Source organism: Sarcophilus harrisii, chromosome 3 (assembly GCF_902635505.1).
Source record: "Sarcophilus harrisii chromosome 3, mSarHar1.11, whole genome shotgun sequence".
NCBI classification, from domain to species: Eukaryota; Metazoa; Chordata; class Mammalia; order Dasyuromorphia; family Dasyuridae; genus Sarcophilus; species Sarcophilus harrisii.
Genome location: NC_045428.1, coordinates 368,588,427 through 368,612,429, shown reverse-complemented (window position 1 = coordinate 368,612,429; position 24,003 = coordinate 368,588,427). Strand labels below are relative to the sequence as shown.

Sequence of the window (24,003 nt, the reverse complement as noted above, 5' to 3'; positions counted from 1 at the left end):
TGGTATCTTCAGAAAGATGACAAGCTTGTTGCAAAGGATAATGTTTGCCATTAACTTTGGGGGTGACAGATGATTCCAGATCATTTTAACTTTTTCATCTTGCTCAAATGAAACAGCTGTTTAAAAATTTTCCAGAAAAGAGCAACACTTCTGTGTTTTGCACAGAACATTTTAGTTATCCTGATATGATAATTGTGGAAACAAGCCCTTTGGAAGGGGAATTAAAATATTTTGAGATTCTCTAATGAAAGTTTCTATGTCAGCATAAAGAATTATGGTTTTTATTTTCAGCATCCTTTACATGATGAGTTGCTAGTTGAATCCTTGCTCTACTGCCTAAAGAAAGGTTATTTATTTTTTTAAGCACCCAAGTGATTTTGATTTCTATCCTTTCCCTCCAGTACTTTGAAATGCAAAACAGCTCTTGAAATCAGGAGCTAAAGAAAATTAAATTTTTCACCAATACCATCAATGGAAAATATTAAATTTTCTGAATGCTTTCACTATTGACTATTAAGAATGTGGAAATATCTGCTTTAAGCTTTTTTTTTTTTTTAAAGCTTTTTATTTTCAAAACATATGCATGGGTAATTTTTCAACCTTGACTCTTGCAAAACCACATGTTTTATTTTTCCTCCATTTGTTCCCACTCCTTTCCCTAGATGACAATTAATCCAATATTTGTTAAGCATGGTAAAAATATATGTTAAATCCAATATATGCATACATATTTATACAATTATTTTGCTGCACAAGAAAAAATCAAATCAAAAAGAAAAAAATGAGAAAGAAAATAAAATGCAAGCAAACAAGAACAAAAATAGTGAAAATGCTATGTGGTAATTCACACTTAGCTCCCATAATCCTCTTTCTGGGTATAGATGACTCTCTTCATCACAAGACCATTGGAACTGGCCTGAATCATCTTGTTGTTGAGAAGAGCCCCGTACATCAGAATTGTTGCCATATATAATGACCTCCTGGTTCTGCTCATTTCACTTAGCATCAGTTCATGTAAGTCTCTCCAAGCCTCTCTGTATTCGTCCTGCTGATCATTTCTTATAGAACAGCAATACTCCATAACATTCATATACCATATTTATTCAGCCATTCTCCAATTGATGGGCATCCATTCAGTTTCCAGTTTCTTACTACTACAAAAAGGATTGCACAAACACTTTTGCACATGTGGATCTCTTTCCCTCCTTTATTATCTCTTTGGGATACAAGCCCAGTAGTAACACTGCTGAATCAAAGGGTATGCGCAGTTTGATAACTTTTTGAGCATAGTTCCAAATTGCTCTCCAGAATGGCTGGATGTATTCACAATTCCACCAACAATGTATCAGTATCCCAGTTTTCCCACATCCCCTCCAACACTCATCATTATCTTTTCCTGTCATTTTAGCCAATCTGAGAGTGTGCAGTGGTACCTCAGAGTTGTCTTAATTCTCATTTCTCTGATCAATAGTGATTAGAGCTCATTTAAGCTTCTTAAAGAAAGTTTCCAAACTAAGTTGTCACATTATATAGGAAGCAAGGGATCCTTGTGACTTGCAGATGAAGGCAATAATAATACTAACTTTTATACAGTATTTACTATATGTCAGATAATGTGCTAGAACGCCTTATTATAATCCTTGCAGCACTGGGAAGTAAATGTTATTATCATCTTCATTTTACAGTTGAAGAAACTGAAGCAAACAGGTTAAGTGATTTGCCAATGGTTACTCAACTAGTGAGTATCTGATGTTAGATTTGAACTGGTCTTCCTGACTATCCATTGTGCCACTTTTTTGCAAATGTGCAACAATGGAAAAGGTATAAGACTTGGAATCAGGGGACCTTTGCAAGTTTCAATAGTGCCACCAGATAATCCTAAGTAAGTTACTTTGCTTCTCCAAAGCTCTGTTTCTTCATCTGTAAAATGGGGACAATAATCCTTTATGACTCACCTTACAGGGATATTGGAGAAAATACCTTTTAAAGCAATATATGTGTATTAATAATGGTGTATTCTGATGTTTGATTCCAACATACTGATGTCATTTTGATCTTCGAGAATGAAGGACAACCACCAATCACCTTCATTGTGGCATTTTGAAGGCTATCCCAGCCTAGCCTGAGTTTTGATAAATCCTACTCGGCTAGATAGGACTTGACTATAAAACCATGTCTTTGTTACCTGAGAGTCAGTCTGGGTAATTTGTCACAGCATTGCTTACAAGGTTATACATTTTTATTCTCAGAATCTTATGAAAGGTCATTTGCTAAGTTTGGGGGTCTAGAGTGGGAAGTTGTTTTGTACTTTGGTGGCAGGAGCACCCAGATCCTGATGAAATCACTAATTTTTGTTGTATTAGTAGTTTCACACCTAACCACTCCCTCCACCTCCTAACCATTCCCCTCCCCATTTTATTCTCAAGAATGTTTATCAAGTATTGGGTCCTATTGAGTCCCATTGTGTACTATTCACTGTATAACCATTAGAGGAAGCCAGCTTGATTATCCTCAGCCTCTAGAAATTCACACTTTTGTGGTGTATCAATCTAGGAGTTTTCCCAATTCAAGAGATATAACTTAATTACTGGGATGAGTACTCATATTAATAGATGTCGCTCAAAAATTAACACGACACTGATAATTAACTTATATTTAAATCTACATTGCTTCCCTTGATTTTCTTGAGTATTTCCATGCAGTATGTTTGAAACAAGAACTGAGAATTGTCCACGCACACTGACCAGTCCCCATTTTTCACTTTCTACCATTCCCCTGCAAAGTCACATTCATATAATTTTGACTTCTATGAAAAAAATCTGAAATATCAAATGATTGCTGCCTAAAATGTCATCTTCATGTATTTTTGTTGTCATCCATTACACAGCAGTATTTTTTTCATTATTCAGTTTCTTAGAAATTTGACTCAGATTAAAACATTAGGAATTCAAAAATTCTAGTTTTGATCTATAGAGGATAAAACCAATAATTGGTTTGTAAGGGATTAGAGTATTTCTATCTAGAACAGTCTCATCTACAGTATTGTACTATGTATGAGTAAAAAATACTATGTATTAATACTCATTCTGAGTTGTGCATAATAATACATTTTATTTAGTCTCTAAGAAATCTTTGAGTGCTATACATTTTTTAACTCTCAGTCATCTTTAATAGTTCTGAGAATTATTTTATTTGACATAGGCCATTGTTTATTATTCAGCTAATGTCATGTACTCAAAGCAGAATATAGGGTGGGGAAGCAGAGTTGGATAATTCCAGATCTCTCTTTGGATCCCATAAATCTTTTGCTTTTTACTCAGTAGGCTTTAGCACAACATTTAGTGGATGCCAATGTGTGAAGCATGTGTGTTAGGCATTGTGGAGGAATTTACAGGGGAAGAGGAATAAATAGGTCACATTTATATAACACTTTCAAGTTTATAAAGAATTTCACATATATTATTTAAGTAACTTTCCTATAGTTACACAGGTAAAGTATTAGAGGTGAGGTTTAAACCTACAATCTATTTAACTCTCAGTCCAGTATTTTATTTACCTTTGTATTCAAGTTGGTCAGAAAAACACAGTCTCTCTTTCCTAAAGGAGTTTACCATCTAGTAGGAAATATCAGACAGCACGACTCCCTTCACACATTTTATGTTACAGTCCTACATGCCATTCTCTCGCTGACTTAGCTCCTTTCCATATCTCCTTGGCATTATTTCACCTCTACCTCTGAAAATCTTTAACTCCCTCTAAGATCCTGCTCAGAGGCTACATCCTGCATGAGACTTTTCCTGATACCCCTGATACTTTTCCTCAGCTGAGATTACTTTGAATTGATGTCCTGTCTATTTTCCCTTATTAAACTATATCTTTCCAGGGGAATATTAGTTCCTTGGGAGCAGGGACATTGCTACTTTTGTTTTTGTATCCTCAGCATCTAGCTTAGAACATTGCACATAGTAGGTATTTAATAAATGCTTGAATAAAAATTGAACTGAATTGATCTGAATGGTAGAATTGGTGAATAGAGCACTGGGACTTCCAAAAGCACCCGAGTTCAAATTTTGCCTCAGACATTTGTTATTCCTTGGAGAAAGATAGTTAACTTTTCTCAGCCCCAGTTTCCTCTTCTATAAAATAAAGGAGTTGGACTTGATGATTTAAAGATTTCTTCTAACTCAAAATTAATGATTCTATGAAAATCATGGATATGGAAAGAGAGGTACATGTTTTATGAAAGCTTCTAAGAGGGATAAAGAGCATAAGACCCTAGAGAAAACAAGATTTTATGGAGGAGGTGATATTTAGTCTGAAATTTTGAAACATGGGAAGAATTTCCACAGATAGAGCTGGGATTCCATAATGTTATAGCTCAACAAAGTCACTCAAGGCACAGACACAGGAAAACATGGGATTCCTTCAGAGGTTATGGAATAGTCTTTTTTGGAAGAAGTTATAAGAGACATAGAAAGGAGTAGTATGAGATTAATCTGAGAGCCTGATACTACTACTACTACTACTACTATAGCTAATATTTATGTAGAGACTAAATATGCCAGACAACATGCTAAGCATTCCACAAATATCTCTTTCTATCCTTACAACAACTCTGGGATGTAGGTGCTATTATTATTCCCATTTTATAGATAAGGAAACTGAGGTAAACAGATTAAGGGACTTGCTCTGGGTCAGATAACTAGTTTGTACTGAAATCTTCTTGATTTCAGGCCTGCGTTTCTTTCCACTGCATTATTTATTTGAACTTTGAAGGACTTTGGATGACTAACTGATGAATTTAGATTTTATTAGCTAAGTTTCTGAAGGTTTTTGAACAGTACAATGATGTGATCAGAGCTCAGTAGTGAAAGATTCATCTGGGAGTGTTATGTTAATGGATTTGAAGATGTAGAGAAACCAGTTAGGCTATTAAACAACCATTTATGAAGTCTCTACTCTGTGAAAATCATTTTTATTAGGTTCTGGGAATAGAAAGATTTTTTTAAACAAGGCAGGCTTTGCTCTAAACAGAATTTATATTTTTCTGGGAATGATAGAACACATATACAGATAGGCATAAGATATGACTGAGTGTAATGGAGTCAAAAAGGGATAAAGTCAAAGACTTTTAAGTATATTTAAAGAGAAAGAGAATTTTTTTAGTTAGGATAATAGGGTAACAGAAGAGGTGAGTTTGTAAAGTAAGCTTGTAAGGAAGAGAAGAGTTTTGAACAATGGAAAGGAGAAAGGAGAACATTCTAAATATGGGGGATGATTAGCTAGAATCAGTAAGTTTAGGCCATAACTATTGAGCCTGGGACAAATTCTATTGCTGGCTGGGAAGTAGCAAAGTTTCAGAAGACAGTTATACTATTGGTGAAGTCACAGGAAGAAGGGTATTTTATCCTTTAGGGAGACCCAGTCTTCCCCTTCATAAAATTGTGACCGAAGGAAGTCTGTGGAGGACCGTAGGTGTAGGTGCAATCATAGTGGTCTCCACAAGGAGCAAGCATTTTTCTCTCTCTATCTCCTAAGAGGGTAATATACTGTTACAAAGCCTTCTAAACAAAATATTGTAAGACAGACAATGCTAACTGAGAATCATAGTAATAAAGGAAAAGTAGCACGTAGAGTGTTTGCATCTAGTTGGAAAGGGTTTTTGTTCAAATATGACCTTGGATACTTATTGTATTATTCTGGGCGAGTCATGTAACCATTGTTTGACTCAGTTCCCCGCTTTAAAATGAGGGCAATAAAAATATCTATCTCATACAGTTCTGAGAATAAATGAGATGATGTGTAAAATACTTTCCAATTCTTATAAATGCTAGGAATTATTTTTTACTAGTATAGTATTTCAAGAAGCAATGAGGCAACTTCCAGTTCTAAGAACAGTACAAATCAAATCTTTGAGTTGGGAATGACTTCAGGAGTTATGTAGAACTGTCAATCACTTAACCAATAACTATGTATTTGGCGTCATATTAAGAAAAGGAAAAAACCAGTTCCAGCCCTCAACTAACTTACATTCTAAAGATAAGAATACCTGATTCCCTTACCACATTATTAAAAATATATCTTAGTTTATTTAGAATGGAAGGGACCTGTAGAGGGCTGCAGATAGTGGAGGGAAACTCTAGGTGAGGTGTAAGACCCTTCAGCCCAGAGGTAACCTGCTAACAATGTCTCATTTGGCTCCCCATGTCCTTTAAGGGCTCTCACCCTTCCTGAAAAGTGAAGGAGGGCATGGCCATCTCTGTTCTACTTGAAGCAAGGGGTACTTATAGTAAAGAGAGACATTTACTGATCAATAGCAGGGTGCTTATAGTTAGCATTATTAGCTATTTCTCTTTCAGGCTTATGTATTCTTTTGCATTCTTATTATGTTCAATGAATAAATTTATTTTGAAAAATCTTATTTTTATTGATTTATCTTGATTTTATATTATTGTCTTTTCTGAATCTTATCTTTCTCTACCCAGTGAGGAATTCTTTGTAAAAAAAAAAGATTTTTTTTAAATAGGAAAAATTGTAGTTAAGCAAAACCAATCAATTATGTCTGATAGTATATATAATATTCCACATTCACATCTTCAGAGGGGAAGGAAATGAGGTACACATTTTCAAGTCTTCTCTTGGATCAAACTTAATTTTCCTTTCCATGGACCTTCCTTGGGTGTTAAAATAATTTTATCCATCATTCATTTTTCATATTTATTTTGGGGGGAACAACTGATATATGTAGTTACACACAGAGTTTATCTATATTCTATTTTCTCAGACTTTGGAAAAAATGCAAATAATCATTGTTGAGGGCTAATCTGAAAATTTGCTGAGAATGGTAAATTGTTTCCTCTTAAGTGCTAATTGAGTAATTTGTATTGTATTGTCATTGTTTAAAGTTGGAGTCCCTCCAGGAAAAGATTAGTAACAGATGTTGGAGGGGATGTGGGGAAACTGGGACACTGATGCGTTGTTGGTGGAGTTATGAAAGATCCAACCATTCTGGAGAGCAATTTGGAACTCTGCTCAAAAAGTTATCAAACTGTGCATACCCTTTGATCCAGCAGTGTTACTACTGGGCTTATATCCCAAAGAGATATTAAAGAAGGGAAAGGGACCTTTATGTGCCAAAATGTTTGTGGTAGCCCTTTTTGTAGGGCCAGAAACTGGAAACTGAGTGGATGTTCACTAATTGGAGAATGGCTGAATAAATTGTGATATAATGGCATATTCTTGTTCTTGAATAATATTGACCATCAGGATGATTTCATAGAGGCCTGGAGAGACTTATATGAACTGATGCTAAGTAAAATGAGCAGAACCAGGAGATCATTATACACTTCAACAACAATACTATATGATAATCAATTCTGATGGACGTAACTCTCTTCAACAATGAGATGATCCAAACCAGTTCCAATTGTTCAGTAATGAAGAGAATCAGCTACATCCAGAGAGAGAACTATGGGAAATGAATGTGGACCACAATATAGCATTTCCATGCCTTCTGTTATTGTTTGCTTTCATTTTTGTTTTCCTTCTCTGTTTTTTTTTTACCTTCTTTCTTGATCCGATCTTTTTTGAGCAGCAAGATAACTGTATAAATATGTATACATATATTGTATTTAACATATACATTAACATATTTAACATGTATGAGACTACCTGCCATCTAAGGGAAGAGGTAGAGGGAAGGAGAGGAAAAGTTGGAATAGAAGTTTTTGCAAAGGTCAATGTTGAAAAATTACCCATGCATATGTTTTGTCAATAAAAAGCTATAATAAAAAAAGTTAAAGTCCCTCAAGCAATTTCCCTATAAAAGGGGGAATCAGAAACTAAGGATTCCATGTAGAAGCATGAGAACCAGCAGAAGGATGAAGCAAAGGTGTCCATACTTAATTGGATTCTGGCGGGGTCTGAAACCAAAACTGTTAGGAGGGTTCCCAGGAGATCTGGGAATTGAGATAGAAAGAGTAGGTCAGCTTGAAAGGGGTAACTTTTTGCATCTTAGGGGACTTGATGTTGGGAAGGGAAATATGGTGTCTTAGTTTTCTTGGTCCCCAAACATTATGGCTTCCACCAAAGAGAAGGCTCCAATGTCTATGTGGATAAAATTCTTAATCCTTTTGTGTCATGGAATCCCCTGACACTTTAGTGAAGCTAATGGACTCTTCAGAATAATGTTTTTAAGTATTACAGGAGATGCTGAATTTCCCATACAAGTTCATATATTTCCTAAACTCTATCCACAGATCAAGGAGTCCATGAAGCCAAATTGATTTCCTATTCTATAGGATTTTAGATAGGGAAGTCAATTTCACAACCAGGGATCATACCAACTGTTACAGCAAACTAGTGAAATATTTTAAAAACAATCAGAATATTTAGATTAGGCTAATGTTAACAAAGAGTCAGACATTTTAGGGATCTGGAACCTTAAACCCCTTAGAATGGCTATTGTAGTGACTTCAGGATTTTTGCATTCTGAAGCCTGAGAAGAGAAAGATATTTCTCAAGATAATTCTCAAGAAATCAGGAGGCAAGGACAAAGCTCTATTTTAAATAAATGGCCAGATAGGTGGGAAGGATTCATTTATGGAGTAAGAGGAAGAGCAAGCAGAAGAAGGGAGCTTAAAACGCAAATGAATCTGCAAAGCCTAGTTCTCCATACCCAGATCTAAATGTTGGAAAAAATCGTACTAAAAAACTTGTGGCACTGATAGTTTTGTCTCACTGAATCTATTGACCTGAGCTCTCTCAATGCCATCTTTATCTTATCTCTGTGTCTAATTCACAATTCTTGTAACATTAAGATGAACTTTTAAATCTTATTTCATTTTAAAAGTGCAGAATTTAATTCAATTCATTGTTAACCACCTACTGTGACTAAAAGACTGTACTATATGCTAAAGGTACAAAATTAATACAGATTCCTCCCCTCAAGGAATGTACAGTTTAGGAGAAGGAACAAGACAAGTTATAAAATGTTTCAGGTCATAGTAGAGGTCTGTGTATCTTTGAGTACACTGACTACACAGGGAAGGAGGTATCACATTCAGCTGGAAGGCAAGTCATCATAGAGAAGATAATAAGGGAGGACCTAGTTACTTACATTAAAAGGTAAAGTAGATTCACAGAAACTACATCTAAAGTAGTTAATAAGTGAGTAACATATTGAAGAGAGTGTGACTTCAATCCCTAGTGCAATTCCAGGATGTCTTATTAAAAGAATGTCTTGTGGGCATTTAAAAAATTGATTTTTAGGAGTTACTGCATTTTTATCAAGATTAGACTATGACACTCTAATCTCATTTGCTTTTCTGTGAGGATTCCTAGACTATTAGATCAAGGGAATGACATAGATTTAGTAGGCCTGAATTTCAGCAAAGCATTTGACAAAATCTTTCATGAAATCTTTGCAGACAAGATGGCTGATGTTGGCCAGACAAAATATAATTAGTTTAGTATAAGCTCATTGAAGAAATAATCCAAAGAATAGTCATTCATAAATGCTTGTCAGCTTGGAATTGGTGGTTTTGTATCTTTCCTTGGTTCTGGACTATTTAATATAAAGTTAGAGATGGATGACATGTTTATTACATTGGCAGATAAAAAGAAATAGAGAGATAGAGCTAACATATTGGTAACAGGTCCAGGATCCCAAAAGATTTCAATGGGCTAGAATTATGGCCTGTATCAAATAAGATAAAATAAAGAAAGAATAAAAGTTAAATCCTAAATTTTGGTCAAAGTAATAAGTATAGGTTTCCTCTTCCTGCTTCTTTTTTTCTTTCCTCCTCCTCCTCCTCTTCCTCCTCCTCCTCCTCCTCCTCCTCCTCCTCCTCCTCCTCCTCTTCCTCCTTCTCTTCCTCCTCTTTCTCCTCTTCCTCCTCCTCTTCTTCCTTCTCCTCTTCTTCCTCCTTCTCTTCCTCCTCTTTCTCCTCTTCCTCCTCCTCCTCTTCCTCTTCCTCTTCCTCCTTCTCCTCCTCCTCTTCCTCCTCCTCCTCTTCCTCTTCCTCTTCCTCCTTCTCCTCCTCCTCTTCCTCCTCTTCTTCCTTCAAGAGCCAGTAGGGAGATAAAGAGTGAAGATGAATTCATGAAAGTGGGTGCCTGATGGAGCAGAGGCCTGAAGGAAACCACAGGGGATAGGATCAAGGGGAAAGTTGATGGCCTCAGTTTTGGCAAGAAGGAGGAAGATAAAATAGAAAAAGACTTAGAAGCCAGGTATAGTGATGCTTGCCTGTAATCTTTGACACTGAGGGAGGCTGAAGCTTATAAATTGTTGAAGTTCAAGATTTCTGAACTTCTGTAGGGCCAAAGCTGATTACATGCCATAACTAAGTCTGGCACTAATATGGTTAGCCTCTGGGGACATGGAGCCCTCAGGAGATGCCTGAGAATATAGAAAAAAGGTGAACTGACCCAAGTCAAAAAGGAAGGAGGTCAAAGCTTCTAGGATGATTTGCAGTAAGAATGAGCCCATAAGAGATTACTGCACTTCTAGCTTGAGTGAGATAACAAAAATAACTACTGTTTTTATAGCATTTGCTATGTGCCAGGCACTATTTTAAGCACTTTACAATTATTACCTTTTTTGATATACACAAAAATTGTAGGAGTTAGGTGCTATTATAACCCCTGATATATGGGTGGGGAAACTGAGGCAGCAGTAAAGTGACTTTCCCAGGTTCGCATAACTAGTTAATGTTTTACTTAGATTTGAACTCAGATCTTTCTGACTCCAGACACAGTACTCTATCCACATTCTACTCAAATAGGAAAATCTTGTTTTTAAAAATGAACAGAGGAACAGAGCAATAGAAATAGGAATACTCATGTACGATGCCCTTAATCTATTTAGGAAGGTTGTTTTTATGGATGGAGATAGTTTGTGGGATTAGGAGCTAAAGTTTTGAAATTGCCAGGGTGAGGATTGAACTAGGGAGATAGTAAGATAGGAATGAAGCAGGAAGGATTCATTTAAGATTATATATCACAGAAGATAGTCAAAAATCAGAATTAGTTAATGTTGGAAAGGCTGTAAAAAGACAATCACATTAGCACATTGTTAGTGGATCTTTGAATTGATAAAGCCATTCTGGAAAGTAATTTGGATATTTGAAAATAGAATCACTAAGATGCCCAAAGTTTTGACACACAGAATTTCATCATAGGTATATACTCCAAGGAGGTCTTTTAAAAAAAAGAAATCCTCCATTAGCACCAAATATTTATAGTAGCATTATTTTTTTGGTCAGGGATAGCATGCTCCTGGGTTCATACTGCTAGAGAAGAGAGTCACTAAAAAGGAGGAATTAGTTGGGATGAGCAAATGGTACCCATACTATTTTTACTATTTTGCTTGAGTCCAATTATTATTGGGAGTGAAGAGTAGGGATAGGGAAAGGAGAATAGACAGTTAGTCAATTATCAATCTGTGGCTGTTGAGATATGACCTGACGTTTTGTGGCTCCTTTAAAAAAAAAAGGCATTAAAATTCTTTCAGGAGTGCTTCATGTTTAATCCTGGGTAGTATGTCATTAGTATTGACTGCCTTTAGTCCTTCCTCTTTTAGCTTCTGCCTTTTCTATTTTTTCTCCCTGTTATGCAGCAAGGACGTTTTGTCTCCTGGGTTATCAGGAGGTGATGCCGTCATGTTCTTGTGAGCTGGTACAAATTGTTTTCCCCAATTTGCTATTGTTTTCTAGAGAAACTGACTTCTGTTTACCAGAACTGGCACAGTCTGGTGCTTGAGCATACATACTGCTGATTGGTGGCCAAGATAAATTTCTGGTGATGCATTGGTCAATTAATTAGTAATTAAGAAGCTTAGAAATATTAATTATTTATGGGATAGTGGAGAGAAAATATGTATGTGTAATATAGATTTTAGTATCTTATATACTTTAGCAGTCATTGGAAATATGACACTGTTCTTCCTTCTGAGAATATTTCCATATTTAGAAAACAGAATAATCAAAAAATTCAGGGGAAAGTTTATTTGGAATACATTTTTAATAGTCCATGTATGAGAGATATCTTTGCTTGAAACCAGTATGTGTATGTTTTTATCATTCATGCTGTTTGCCTTTTATAAACACCATTTGGAATAGATGCAGATACAAAGATGATTGAGGCAGGTGCTCTCTGACCTGTCTTATTATCCAGAAACATTCTGGAGGAACTCATAGCATCAAAGGAGCATAGATTTAGACTTGGATGAGAATTTGAAGTACAATCCATTCATTCTAGGAAACTGAGGCATAAAGCTGTTAAGAGATTTGCCTAGGGTCACATACCTAGAAAGTGTCTAAGGTGGGATTTCACATAGTGTTTAGAGCATATAGAATTTCACAAAGAATGCCCTCTGTAGGGTGATGGATTATTTCACAATGTTAGTATTTAATTATGGTTAATTTATCTAAGTTAAATCCTTTTGTAGCCATGTTTTAAAACAGATAAGAACTCTGAGTGTTTGTGTACACTGTTGTGTGCACATGAAGGAGAGAGACCTATTGTATGTTGCATCCCCATGTACTAAGTTATTCCTCTCCCAGTTTTCTAATTTCTATTAATTTTGAAATTCCAAAGATCTTCCTGATTCCAAATTCAGCACTTTTCTATAATTCCACTTTGCCTAAATGAGGATTTATTTATTGTGTCTTCTCTTTGCTAGCACTGGGAAAGAACAAAAGAGAAAATAATCTAGCTTCTCAAATGGTTTACACCATTTTGGAAGGAAACACGTTTAGTAATCACAAAATACATGTAGATGTATATATTTTATATTAAATACAAAATAATTTCCTGTGTATGGGGAGAAGCCTTACTAATTGGAAGGCAACAGGAAAGGCTTTTCTAGGAGATATCTCCTTAAGTGAGTGTATATGGAGTTAAGGATTCCTAGAGGCAGGGAGTAAAGGAGCAAGGGTAATTTATGCATGAAGGATATTCTGTGTATGTATATGTATGAATACATATAAGTTTTCATAAAGGTTCTATTCCAATACCTTTTTGTGGCGATTCTTCTGAGGTCACACAGCTTATAAGTATCTGAGGCTGGATTTGAACTCAGGTCTTCCTGTAATGCTCTTTGGTGATTATTTATATATATCAAAGGTTCATACTATATGTAAAATACAATATATATCAAATATACATACTCTATATATGTATATATATATAAATATACAATGTATCAAACACATATAAATATACAATGTATCAAACACACAGTATATGTTAAATACACATTATGTATACATATATAAAATACATATATCAAACATAATTAAATATACCATATATTACACAATATATCAAACACAGATAACATGTGTATATATCTCAAACATATTATATACATATATATCACTATTTATATTCATCATACATAATATATCAACCTTATTACAGATTGTCAAACATATATATTTATTTTATATGTACATATATATGTAATGTATATCAAACTCTCATTATATACTATATATGCCAAACATACATATATATATATATATAATATACATTCATGTGTGCATATATATAAATGTTTGTATCATATATGTGTGTGTATACACACACACACATACACATACACACACACACACACACACACACACACATGGTAACTCAGGAATCTCAATCAATCAACCTTTTTTTAAGAGCCTACTATTTGCCAGGCTGTGATAAGCACTTAGTATACAAAAAGAGCCAAAAAGCAATTCCTATTCAAAAGGTGCTTACAGTCTAATGAGGGAGACAATATGTAAACATTGCATAGAAAGGATAAAGAGGAAATAATTAACAAAAAAACCCAGTAGAATATAGAAGGGCTGGAGAAGACTTCCAATAAAAAAAGGATTTTAGTTGGAACTTAAAGGAAACTAAGGGAGTTCAGTAGGTGGAGTGGCGGAGGAATAGCATAGATGTAGGGGATTAGTGAGGTTTTAAGCTTAAATAATATATTCTTATTTTGAAATAATATGGAGTATATACTTAGGGAGAATGAGCCTGTGATTCATTTATCTAAGCAATAGCATGAGAAAATTTGAATTATTTCATGTTGAAAATATCATTTCTAATTCCTAATTTCTTCTTTGTTCATATTTGCACACATGTACAGGGACAAAGTGATCTGTTGAAGAATGCCAAGAATGAAGCCCTGGAGAACATGAAGCAGATACAACTAGCATGTTTGTCCTGTGGCTTGAGCAAAGCAGCGGCTGGTGGTGCTGAAGCAAAGAGCAAGAGAAGCCTTGAGGCAATTGAGGAGAAGGAAACTGGAGATGAGAATGGAAGGCTCTAAACTGAGGCACAACTACTGGGCTTGTCCTTTGGGTCAAGGACTTGAAACTGTTTTTTAGAGCATTTATAATTTCACAAAGAATGCCCTCCCTAGGGTGTTGGAAATACACAGATTATTTCACAATGTCAGTATTTAATTGTGGTTAATTTATCTAAGTTAAAACTTTTTGTAGTCATGTTTTAAAATAGATCAAAGCTCTGTGTGTTTATGGACACAGGTGTGTGCATCTGAAGGAGAGAGATTGGATAAAATCTATTGTATGTTGCATCTCCATGTACTAACTTATTTTACTCCCAGTTTTCTAATATCTGTTAATTTTGAAATTCTGAAGAGTATTTCTTGTAACTAGGTTTTTACCTTATTTTACTTTCTTGCTTTTGTCATTTAATTGAGAGCTCTTAATATATCTTATTGTTGAAGGAAGACAAATTTATCAATAGATAGATGTTTTGATAGCTTAAAATATAGATTAGAATAAATTCTCTGAATCACACTATCAATGTGAATCAATAAAAACAATAACAAACCAGCAGAATTTATGGATAGATCACCAAAGCCATTGCATTCAGCCATTGCTGTTTGAAATTTATTTTTTAAAAATTCATTTATTAGAATTCAGGGAAGTAATGCACCTGAGACTAATGAACACCTGTAACTTCAGTGGACAAGGCAATCATGAGTGAAATAATGGCCACCAATGAGGGGCTTGGTAACACAGTGAAACCTGTTTGCCATTAGGATTTTAATGCAGAAATGATATTTAGGAGTTCTGAAATTTCAGTATTGATATTTGTAGAAAGTTCTTGAACTTTATAAACCATGAGCCGTGTGATAGATTTGTATGATCAATGAGGAGCCATTGAGTGTATCTTCATAAAAATTTTAATGAAGAGTGCCTGATTGCTCTAAAAGTTACAGGATTGGTAATGTAGAGTTGGAATGGGTCTCAGATGTCATCTAGGTCAGTCCCCTAGTTTTGCAGATGAGAAAATGGAGGCCCAGGAAGGTTAGAAATAGCTCTAAATAAAGGGAATGACTATTGTTATCATCATCCTCATTATTATTGTTGAGACTAGATCTCTCTACCTTGCCTAGGCTGTAAGTTCAGTTGTCATTCATGGACTTGTTCCATTGCTTATTGTCTTGGAAGCTTTGACCTACTCAAATTCCAATCCAGACTAGTTCATCCCTCCTTAGACAATTTAGTGGCAAACCTCTCAAGAAACTCATTATGCTGGTGCTGGACTTGCTGTGGACATCTGATTGCCTTTAGCCCTACTGCAGCTCAGAACTCCCTAGCTCAAGCAACTCTCCAGCCTTAGACTCCTCAGTAGCAGGGGTATGTTTGTGTATGCTGCTGCCACATCAAACTGAAAGAACAGCATTTGTGTAAAGTGATAGCATATTGAATGATACAGGTGTCTAACGGTGGGGTAAGTTTTGAGAAATAACCAATTTCAAGGTACTTTTAACACACCTTGGAAGACACATAGGTCAATGAAGGGACAAATTAGCCTCCTACCATGGTAGAATCTGTGTCACTGTTGTTATTCCATCTTACTGATAATGTACTTGAGTGTAATATGTATGTTATCTCTGACAGAACAATATGTTCTATGGTTATAAAAAGAATATATTTATTTAAAGCATTGCTTTTATTTTGAAAAGCTACTTAATTAATTTGATTAACAAATGTGCTAATTTTTTGAATTTAATGGAAGGTAATTGTTGAAAGTTTGCCTATCTTAAAATCTAATATTGTTAGTGTGTTAAGTTATTCTGACTTCCTCTTAAAATTATGTTCATGTTGCACATTACTGAGAGAGTAAAAATATGGAAAAAAACTCTTTGACCTGTATTTCTTTAGTGAACTAATTGAAAAGCATGGACTATAAAGTAAGTGGAAGCAAGTGGGCATCTAAGTATTATCTGGATTATAAAATATGATACAAAAGTTCTGCTGTTTCTCAGTGGGACAACTATGATAGGTGATAAATTAAGATCGAATATTTTATTATATAAATGGATTTTTAGTCCAAATGGTGCCTCAGTGTCCTCAAAATATTTCAGTAACAACTCCAAATGCCTTTTGCTGACAGAAGTGACAATATTTTTTAAATGAGAGCAGGATCCATTTGTATTTTTCAAGGGATGCTGTTTCATAACTTGTTTTTAACATTTAGCACATCTAAAGCTTGAACATATTTTTATATTTCCCTTAAAATGTGCTCACATTTCTTTTTTCTTGGTTTTGTTTTGAAGAAAGGCAAAAGATCCAGGTGGTTTTTATTCTTGTAAATGATAGAGGAGGTAATTGGAGAACTTGCAATTGGCCTAAATGTTGTGATTTTATCTTGATCAAAGAAATAAAAGCTAAGATCAGCAAAGATCATAATTGCAAATTCACCAAATTTTTATGGTTAGGAATAAACTCAGCCAAATTAGGCTGAAAAATAATTCCTATAACCATGTGCAGGGCAAGAGATCATTTAGCTTCTACTTGAAGATCTCCCACTGGGCTTCTTAAGAATCCATGTTTAAAAAATAGGAGTTATGATCTCCTAACTGGTTATGATTATTATTATTAAAATGAAAGAATATTTTATATTAAATTTGTAAGGAAGTTATACTTACTTAAATTATGGATAGGGATGACTGTTTCATAGTACGTCTCCTGAAGTTTACGTCTCCTGAAGTTTTTCATTATGTGTGAGTATAGGCTGGCTTCAATTAAGGTTTTTAACTACACATAAAGTTTCATTTACCTTGTTATATTTATACTAAGCAATATGACATAAGGGAAGGAGGCCTGGCCTGAGAGTCAGGATAGTTTGTGTTTTAGACTTATTTTCAACACATATTATTTGTGTGATCCTGTTGTATAACTTAGTACCCCAAGAAACTCTAAGACTTTAAGAATTATCTATTCATTGCTAATATTCACTGATGAAGGAGGTTTCTACACTTGCTTTCAGCAGATGAAATCACAGGTCCATCGCCCTTTGTTCCTTCCCCCCAAAACAAACAAACAAACAAAAACTCTATATGAACTTAGCAAAACCTGTGTATTTGGGCAACTACATAGCATAGATGTGTCGGGCCTACAGCCAGGAAGATTTCTCGCCCTAAGTTCTAATATCTCCTTAGACACTTAGGTGTATGACCCTGAGCAAGTCACTTAATCCTGTTTGCCTCAGTTTCCTCATTTATGAAATGAGCTGGAGAAGGAAATGACACAGAACTCTAATATCTTTACCGAGAAAACTCCAAATGGAGTCAGGAAGAATGACTATAATCACTGAACAACAACAAAATATTTTTATAACTAAATATTTAGTCGGTAAGATACTGCTAACGGGGTGCGGTCAGTTGGAGAAAATGAGGCAATCATAGTTTGCTTACTCTTGGAAGTCAGATCTTCTGAATCTGAGTGTCTTTTCTATTTCACCACAGGAGGGTTAATTGCATGACTTTCAACTAAGAACAAGTGTATCGGAGTTATTCTTATTTAGAACAGTAATCTGGGATTTCAACTTCCTTAAACTCTACCTTCTCAAGTGCAAAGTGAAGTACTGAGAATAAGAGGGCACAGAACTTTTAGGGAGAAAGCTGGAACAAACGTTGGTCATTATATAGTCCAAATCTTTTATAAATGAGGACAATGGTGGCCAGATATGTTATTTGCCCAAGATTATTCAGTGGTAAGCCCTTGGTGTCTACATCAACATTCATCTCACTGCACTCTGCTGCTTCCTTTCTTTCCATGACATGTTTTCATCCAGAAAAAAGTATTACTGGTGGGTTTGGGGCATCCTGAAGCTATGAATCCTAAGGTCATGGTTCATTAAAAAGCCACAAGACATTATGGACATGCCTTTAAGCATTCATGGGGTCAACTTTCTCTTTGATGGCACCATCTGGACAGTTCTGATATGGGCAACCTTTGCTACGATGATAGAGAGAACATAGAATCTTCCATTCTGTATCCATGTGTTTCTAAATATATCACATAATAATGCTTGTCTCTTTAGCAAAATTTCCCCTTGGAAATAATGTACACTATTTGTCAGATTGCAGGTTTGCAAATAGGTCAAATATAAACAAACCAAGAAGTAACAACAGTTAAATACAACAAAATGACAAATTCCAGCATTTTTTCAGAAGATATTAATGACTTTTGAGATCTAGGGAGGAAGGTAAGTAAAGCCCTGATATCGGGAATTGACAAAACTTTTTTTTTTTTTTTTTTAAAGCTGGTTAGACTTTTTATTTGGTTATTTGATATTATAGAAAACTTCTGAAGCTTTTGAAATAAGTATTGTTTGGATCTACACATTATAATGTTAACTCATGATTGATAGTTATTTTTAGTTTTATAAAAGGGCTGTGTAAAGGCTGAATAGGATAGGAAATCTCACAAATAATAACCCCAAAGCATCTTAATCATACATCTCTCAGAAGTTTCATCCAGTGTTTCAGTTTGCTGCACAAGCCTAAACAGGCCAATTGTTTTCCTGATGACTACAACAAATCAGCATGAACAACATGGAACCACACAGCATCTTAACACTTAGAGCTGAAAAGGATCTAGTCTTACTCTGTTTCCTGCCCCATATCATTTTACATATGTGAATGCTGAATGTAAAGAGAGGAGAAGTAGTAGGTCATGAACTCAAATATTATAAGTAGCATATTTGGAATTAAACTTAGGTCTTCTGACTAATTTTTTCCCTCTATACCACAGCTGCTCTTTCTTTCTATTATATTATAATATGCTATTATATTATTATTACTCCACCTAGACTCCTACTTGTCTCCTTTCTTTTCCTCCTTCCCTTGCCTAAGCAACTCAAAATTGTTTGATTGCTCACATAGCTTGGCTGAGATGGGATTTACCAATACTATTACTTCTGATGAAATGGAGGACCAAGGGCATTATCACCTGACTTTTGCCTCCTAAGATTCTCAAGATTTTGCCATCTGTTTTGCTTCTATGCCCTGAAAAATCCTGTCATTATCATCTGAATAATTATTGAAGTCATCAAAAGCCACTGGGCTTTGCCATCAGCCCCCTCTGATGTACCCTAAGGACATTCAGAAATTTCCTATCAGACCTGCAGTTACATTTTCTTTAATATGTAATCTCCCTTCATTAGATTGTAAACTCCTTAAAAATCGAAGCGTTCTAAGCTTTTCTATTTGTGTCCTCAGTGCTGTGCACATACCACACTGCTTCTGAAAAGGATGTTTTGCTTTGACTAACAGGAAAATTAACTAGGATGACCATTGTCAGCTGTATCATGTGGGTTTGGAAAGTCCCTCATTAGGACAGTTTCCCTGCTACTCCCTCCCTCTTGTCCTTTGGATTCTGGTCTTAAGAGTCTATCATCTAAAAATTGTTTCCTTCTAGTGTTAAAATGTTTAAATCCTTGGGATCTGCATTTGAGGCAAAGAATGCCAAATTTTAAGAAGCTATATTGATTGTCCCCAGTTTCTTTTGTATATATTTTGTTTGTACATGAAAACTTCTTGAGAGCAAGGAATCACTCTTTTTGTGTGTGTGCATCTCTCTCTGTTGCTCAGTATTCCCCTTTCCCTCCTTCTTCTCCTCCCCCTCTCCTCCCATCTTATATCTCTTCCTTTTTCTTCCTTCCTTCCTTTTTCTCTTTATTTTTTCTTCCTTCCTTCCTTGCTTTCTTTCTTTCTTTCCTTTTTCTTCCTTTGTAATGGGCTGAGGTTTGAGCTGATGCACTGAGGTCCCAAGTACATGAGGCTAGATAGTAATTGGGCTATACTCTATTAATATACATGATTGGATTAAGAATGGTCCCTGCCCACTCTCCTTGCAAGTCCTGATGTGTTGTATAGGAAATGACGATTTTGGTGGGTGGAGGCAGAGAGGGAAGAAGACAAGCTGGGAGAGATTGGGCTGAGTTCGAGACTCCGAGCTGCTGGTTGTGTGGCTGCTGGTCGAGGCTAGCTTCTTGACTCAGCTGCACACATTGCTATCATGATTCTCTTCCACCTCTGATCCTTCTTCACTGAGAATAAAGACTGACGATTTTCCCCTAACCTGAATTCCTGTCTCGTGCTGATCTTAAAATACACAATCTTAACATTCCTTCCTTCCTTTCTTTTTTCTTTTCTTTTCTTTTCTTTCTTTCTTTCTTTTTCTTTCTTTCTTTCTTTCTTTCTTTCTTTCTTTCTTTCTTTCTTTCTTTCTTTCTTTCTTTCTTTCTTTCTTTCTTTCTTTCTTTCTTTCTTTCTTTCTTTCTTTCTTTCCTCCCTCCCTCCCTGCATCTCTTCTTTCTTTCCTTCCTTCCTTTTCCTCTCCTTCCTTTCTCTCCTCTTTCTCCTCCTCCTCCTCCTCCTCCTCCTCCTCCTCCTCCTCCTCCTCCTCCTCCTCCTCCTCCTCCTCTCTCCTCCTCCTCCCTCCTCCTCCTCTCCTCTCTTCTTCTTCTTCTTCTTCTTCTTCTTCTTCTTCTTCTTCTTCTTCTTCTTCTTCTTCTTCTTCTTCTTCTTCTTTCTTCTTCTTTCTTCTTCTTCTTCTTCTCCATTCTAAATAATTAGAAATTCTAAAGTTCTAAATTCTAAATTCTAACAGACAAATTTTGTCCTAGTTTTCTGAAAGGGAAGGAAGAGAGACTTAGCTTTTAGTTTGTGATAAGAATACTGAAATTCTAGAATGAATTTCTGTTTTGAAGATTGGAAAGCATTTACAAAGGAAAATAATTATTAATTACAAGTCAACACAAACCAATGGAGGACAAATCACGTCAGACTAGCATCATTGCCATTTTAGTCTCTTGTTTTTTGTTTGTTAATTGATTGGTCTAGATCTATGATTTCATTGGTATGAGGGACTCCTAGAATGCAGGTAGACAACTTGTCTTTGATTTAGGGTCTCTTTAATTTGGTAATGGACACACAGTTTGTGTCCTTGGGTCACATAGCCAGAATGTCAGAGGCAGGACTTGAATCTAGGTCTTTTGGGCTTCAATTCCAGCCACAAATCAATATATACTAACATATATAGATTTGGATAAAGCTGTAGCACACATATTTGCATTTGGTTCTGGTTGCCACAATTTGATAGGATTATTAACCAGGGGATAGATACACATTATGTGTAGACATGTGATAGGAATTGGAAATATTTAACTCAGAGAAGTGGCTGGTGGGTATGGAAAGGAACAAGTATTTTTTAAGCAAGGCAGGTACTGTATTGAGAGCTTTACAAATATTATCTCCTTTGATCCTCCCAACAATCCTGGGAAGTGAGTACTATTACTATTAAAAACTTGGAGGCAGACAGAGTTGAAGTGACTTGCACAGGATCACACAAGTCACGAATGCATGAGAATTACATTAGCACTCAGGTCTTCCTCACTCTAGGCCTGGTGATGTATTTACTGAATCATATAGCACTCTTTATGTGAATGATAGGCAGGGCCTTATGGTCACTATTTACAAATATTAGCAGGTTTGTCTTGTGCAAGAATTTGTACTACTTGTTTTGCTCTGATCTAGAAGGCAGTCCAACTCCATCCACCACCCCCCACCACCCCAAAAGGCAAAAAACTAGAGGATGACAGATTATGACTTCACATACAGGAGAATTACCTAACCATTAAAACTTTCCAAAAATGGAAGAGACTGCTTTAGGGGAGTAATGGCTGCTTCTTTGGGCAGAAGTTGAACCACTTGTTTGAGATGCTAAAAAAGATTTCATGCTTCAGGTAGGAATTGAATTAGATAGCTACTAAGATTCCTATCCCACTCTGAGACTCTGTTGTTCTATGATAATGCAGAAACACTGGAAAAATCTCTAGAATTTTGGTCTCATTGGTTACTTCTACTGATCTCTTTTCATCTTTTCTCCATCAACAATTGTTTTAATCCCAGCAGAACTAGTCACCACAACAACTGATAAGTTGTTATACCTAGGTGTTATATCTAGGAGATTTGGAAATAAGCAATAGATTCTAAAAGTAAAGTTGAAGAGTTTGAAAGAGAATTTGTTTCTGGTCTTTTTGATATACCCTTTTTCTTACTTATAGGGGAGTTAGGTAGCACGGTACATAGAGCACTGGCTCTGGATCAGAATTCAAATCCAGCCTCAGATACTTCCTAGCTATAATAACCATGGGCAAGTCACTTAGTCCGTTTGTTCCAGTTTCCTCATCTGTAAAATGAGCTGGAGAAGAAAATGGAAAACTCAAGTATCTTTGCCAGGAAAACCCCCAATTGGAATCATGGAAAATTGGACATAGCTGAAATGATTCAATTAACAACTTTCTCTCCTAACATAACTATAAGTTCTTCTTTAACTCTTCATCATTTGAGCTAGAGAACACCTGAGTAACTATTTCCACTTATCTTGATTGATGCATAGAGGGCATCCTCTTTATGTTTACTCATGGCATCAAGATTGGTTAGTCAAGATGACTTGAACCTTGGGTGCACTATAGAGGTAGATCCAAAAAGAATGACAAGTTCAGTAAGCATAAGTGAAGAATAGATGGGAAAGGAAAAGGAAATTCCTTGAATCCAAGATAGAGGAGTGACTATGTAGGAAAATGGCAGAAAATGCTCTAGAGCCCAAAGGAGTAGAGACTTATAAATGGAAAATTGGGAAAGCTCTCAAGAGCTTTCTTAGCAAAGGCTAATCTTAGAGCCAGCACCTTTAATGACTTGTTACTGTTGAGTTATTTTCAGTCATATCTGATTCTTTGTGATCATATTCGGGGTTTTCTTGGCAAAGATACTGGAGTGGTTTGTCACTTCTTTCTCCAGATGATTTTACAGATGAAATAAACAGGGTTATGTCACTTGCCCAGGGTTACAGAGCTAGTAAGGGTCTGAGTCCAGATTTGAACTCAGGAAGATAAGTCTTTATGAATCCACTGCACTACTTAGCAGGCCAAATGATGTAGTCAAAGTCATACAGAAAGCATATAATTTGAATCCATATCCTCTGACTCAAGGTAACATCTTTGTCCAAAAAGAAAATAGTTATATTTCAGACATACTAATATGAAATTCTCTCCTGCTGGTCTATAGATAGGTCTATAGAAGAGTGTAAAGAGACAGTTTGTACATTCAGGTTGTTTTTAAACTGCATCTTGTTTTGTCTTGTCCAACAGAAGTGTTTAATGTTCTTGTTCTAAATAGACCCCTGTGGAGTGATAATATTTATGAAAAATAGCAGCTGTTGACAACAAATGTTGTCATTTACTTTACAGAAGAGGACCAAGGATGGGGAAACTAATGTGGACCAAAATATATGAGAGAAAGAGTAGAGCTACAGCTTCATTCTCCAGCAAGAATCTCACAGAGGAGAGCTCATTCTTTCCCACAAGCTGTTGAATCAGTAGTTTTCAGCTGGGTATCAAAGGATGAATTCCATGAAAAATAAGGACCAGATAAAATAAGACCAAATATGTTTTCTGCTTAGTTTTTGTTCTGACAAGATGAGGTCAATTCAATATTTAGCATACAATGGAAAAGTTTGTCTATGCAAACACAATGAAAAAATGCGGCTGCTATCTAGTTTTTAAGATTTCTCTTCCTGAGAAAGACAAGGCTTTGGACCAGTTGTTCTGAGGTAGGATCATTTCATATATTTTATGCAACCCTGAATAGAAATCAGAATGTTTGGGTTCAAATTCTAATTCCTCTATTTGTAT

At 35.6% G+C, this 24,003-nt stretch overlaps 1 protein-coding gene across 1 annotated transcript in view; it reads left to right on the top strand.

Moving 5' to 3' along the window:
- The window catches only part of PLCL1 (phospholipase C like 1 (inactive)), a 406,095-nt gene extending 389,235 nt beyond the window's left edge, over window positions 1–16,860 (top strand). The window contains exon 6 of the mRNA XM_003764074.3: window positions 14,132–16,860. Coding sequence (XP_003764122.1) covers window positions 14,132–14,314 — 183 coding nt within the window. The 3' untranslated portion in view covers window positions 14,315–16,860. The remainder of the gene's footprint in view (window positions 1–14,131) is intronic.
- The last annotated feature ends 7,143 nt before the right edge of the window (window positions 16,861–24,003 follow it).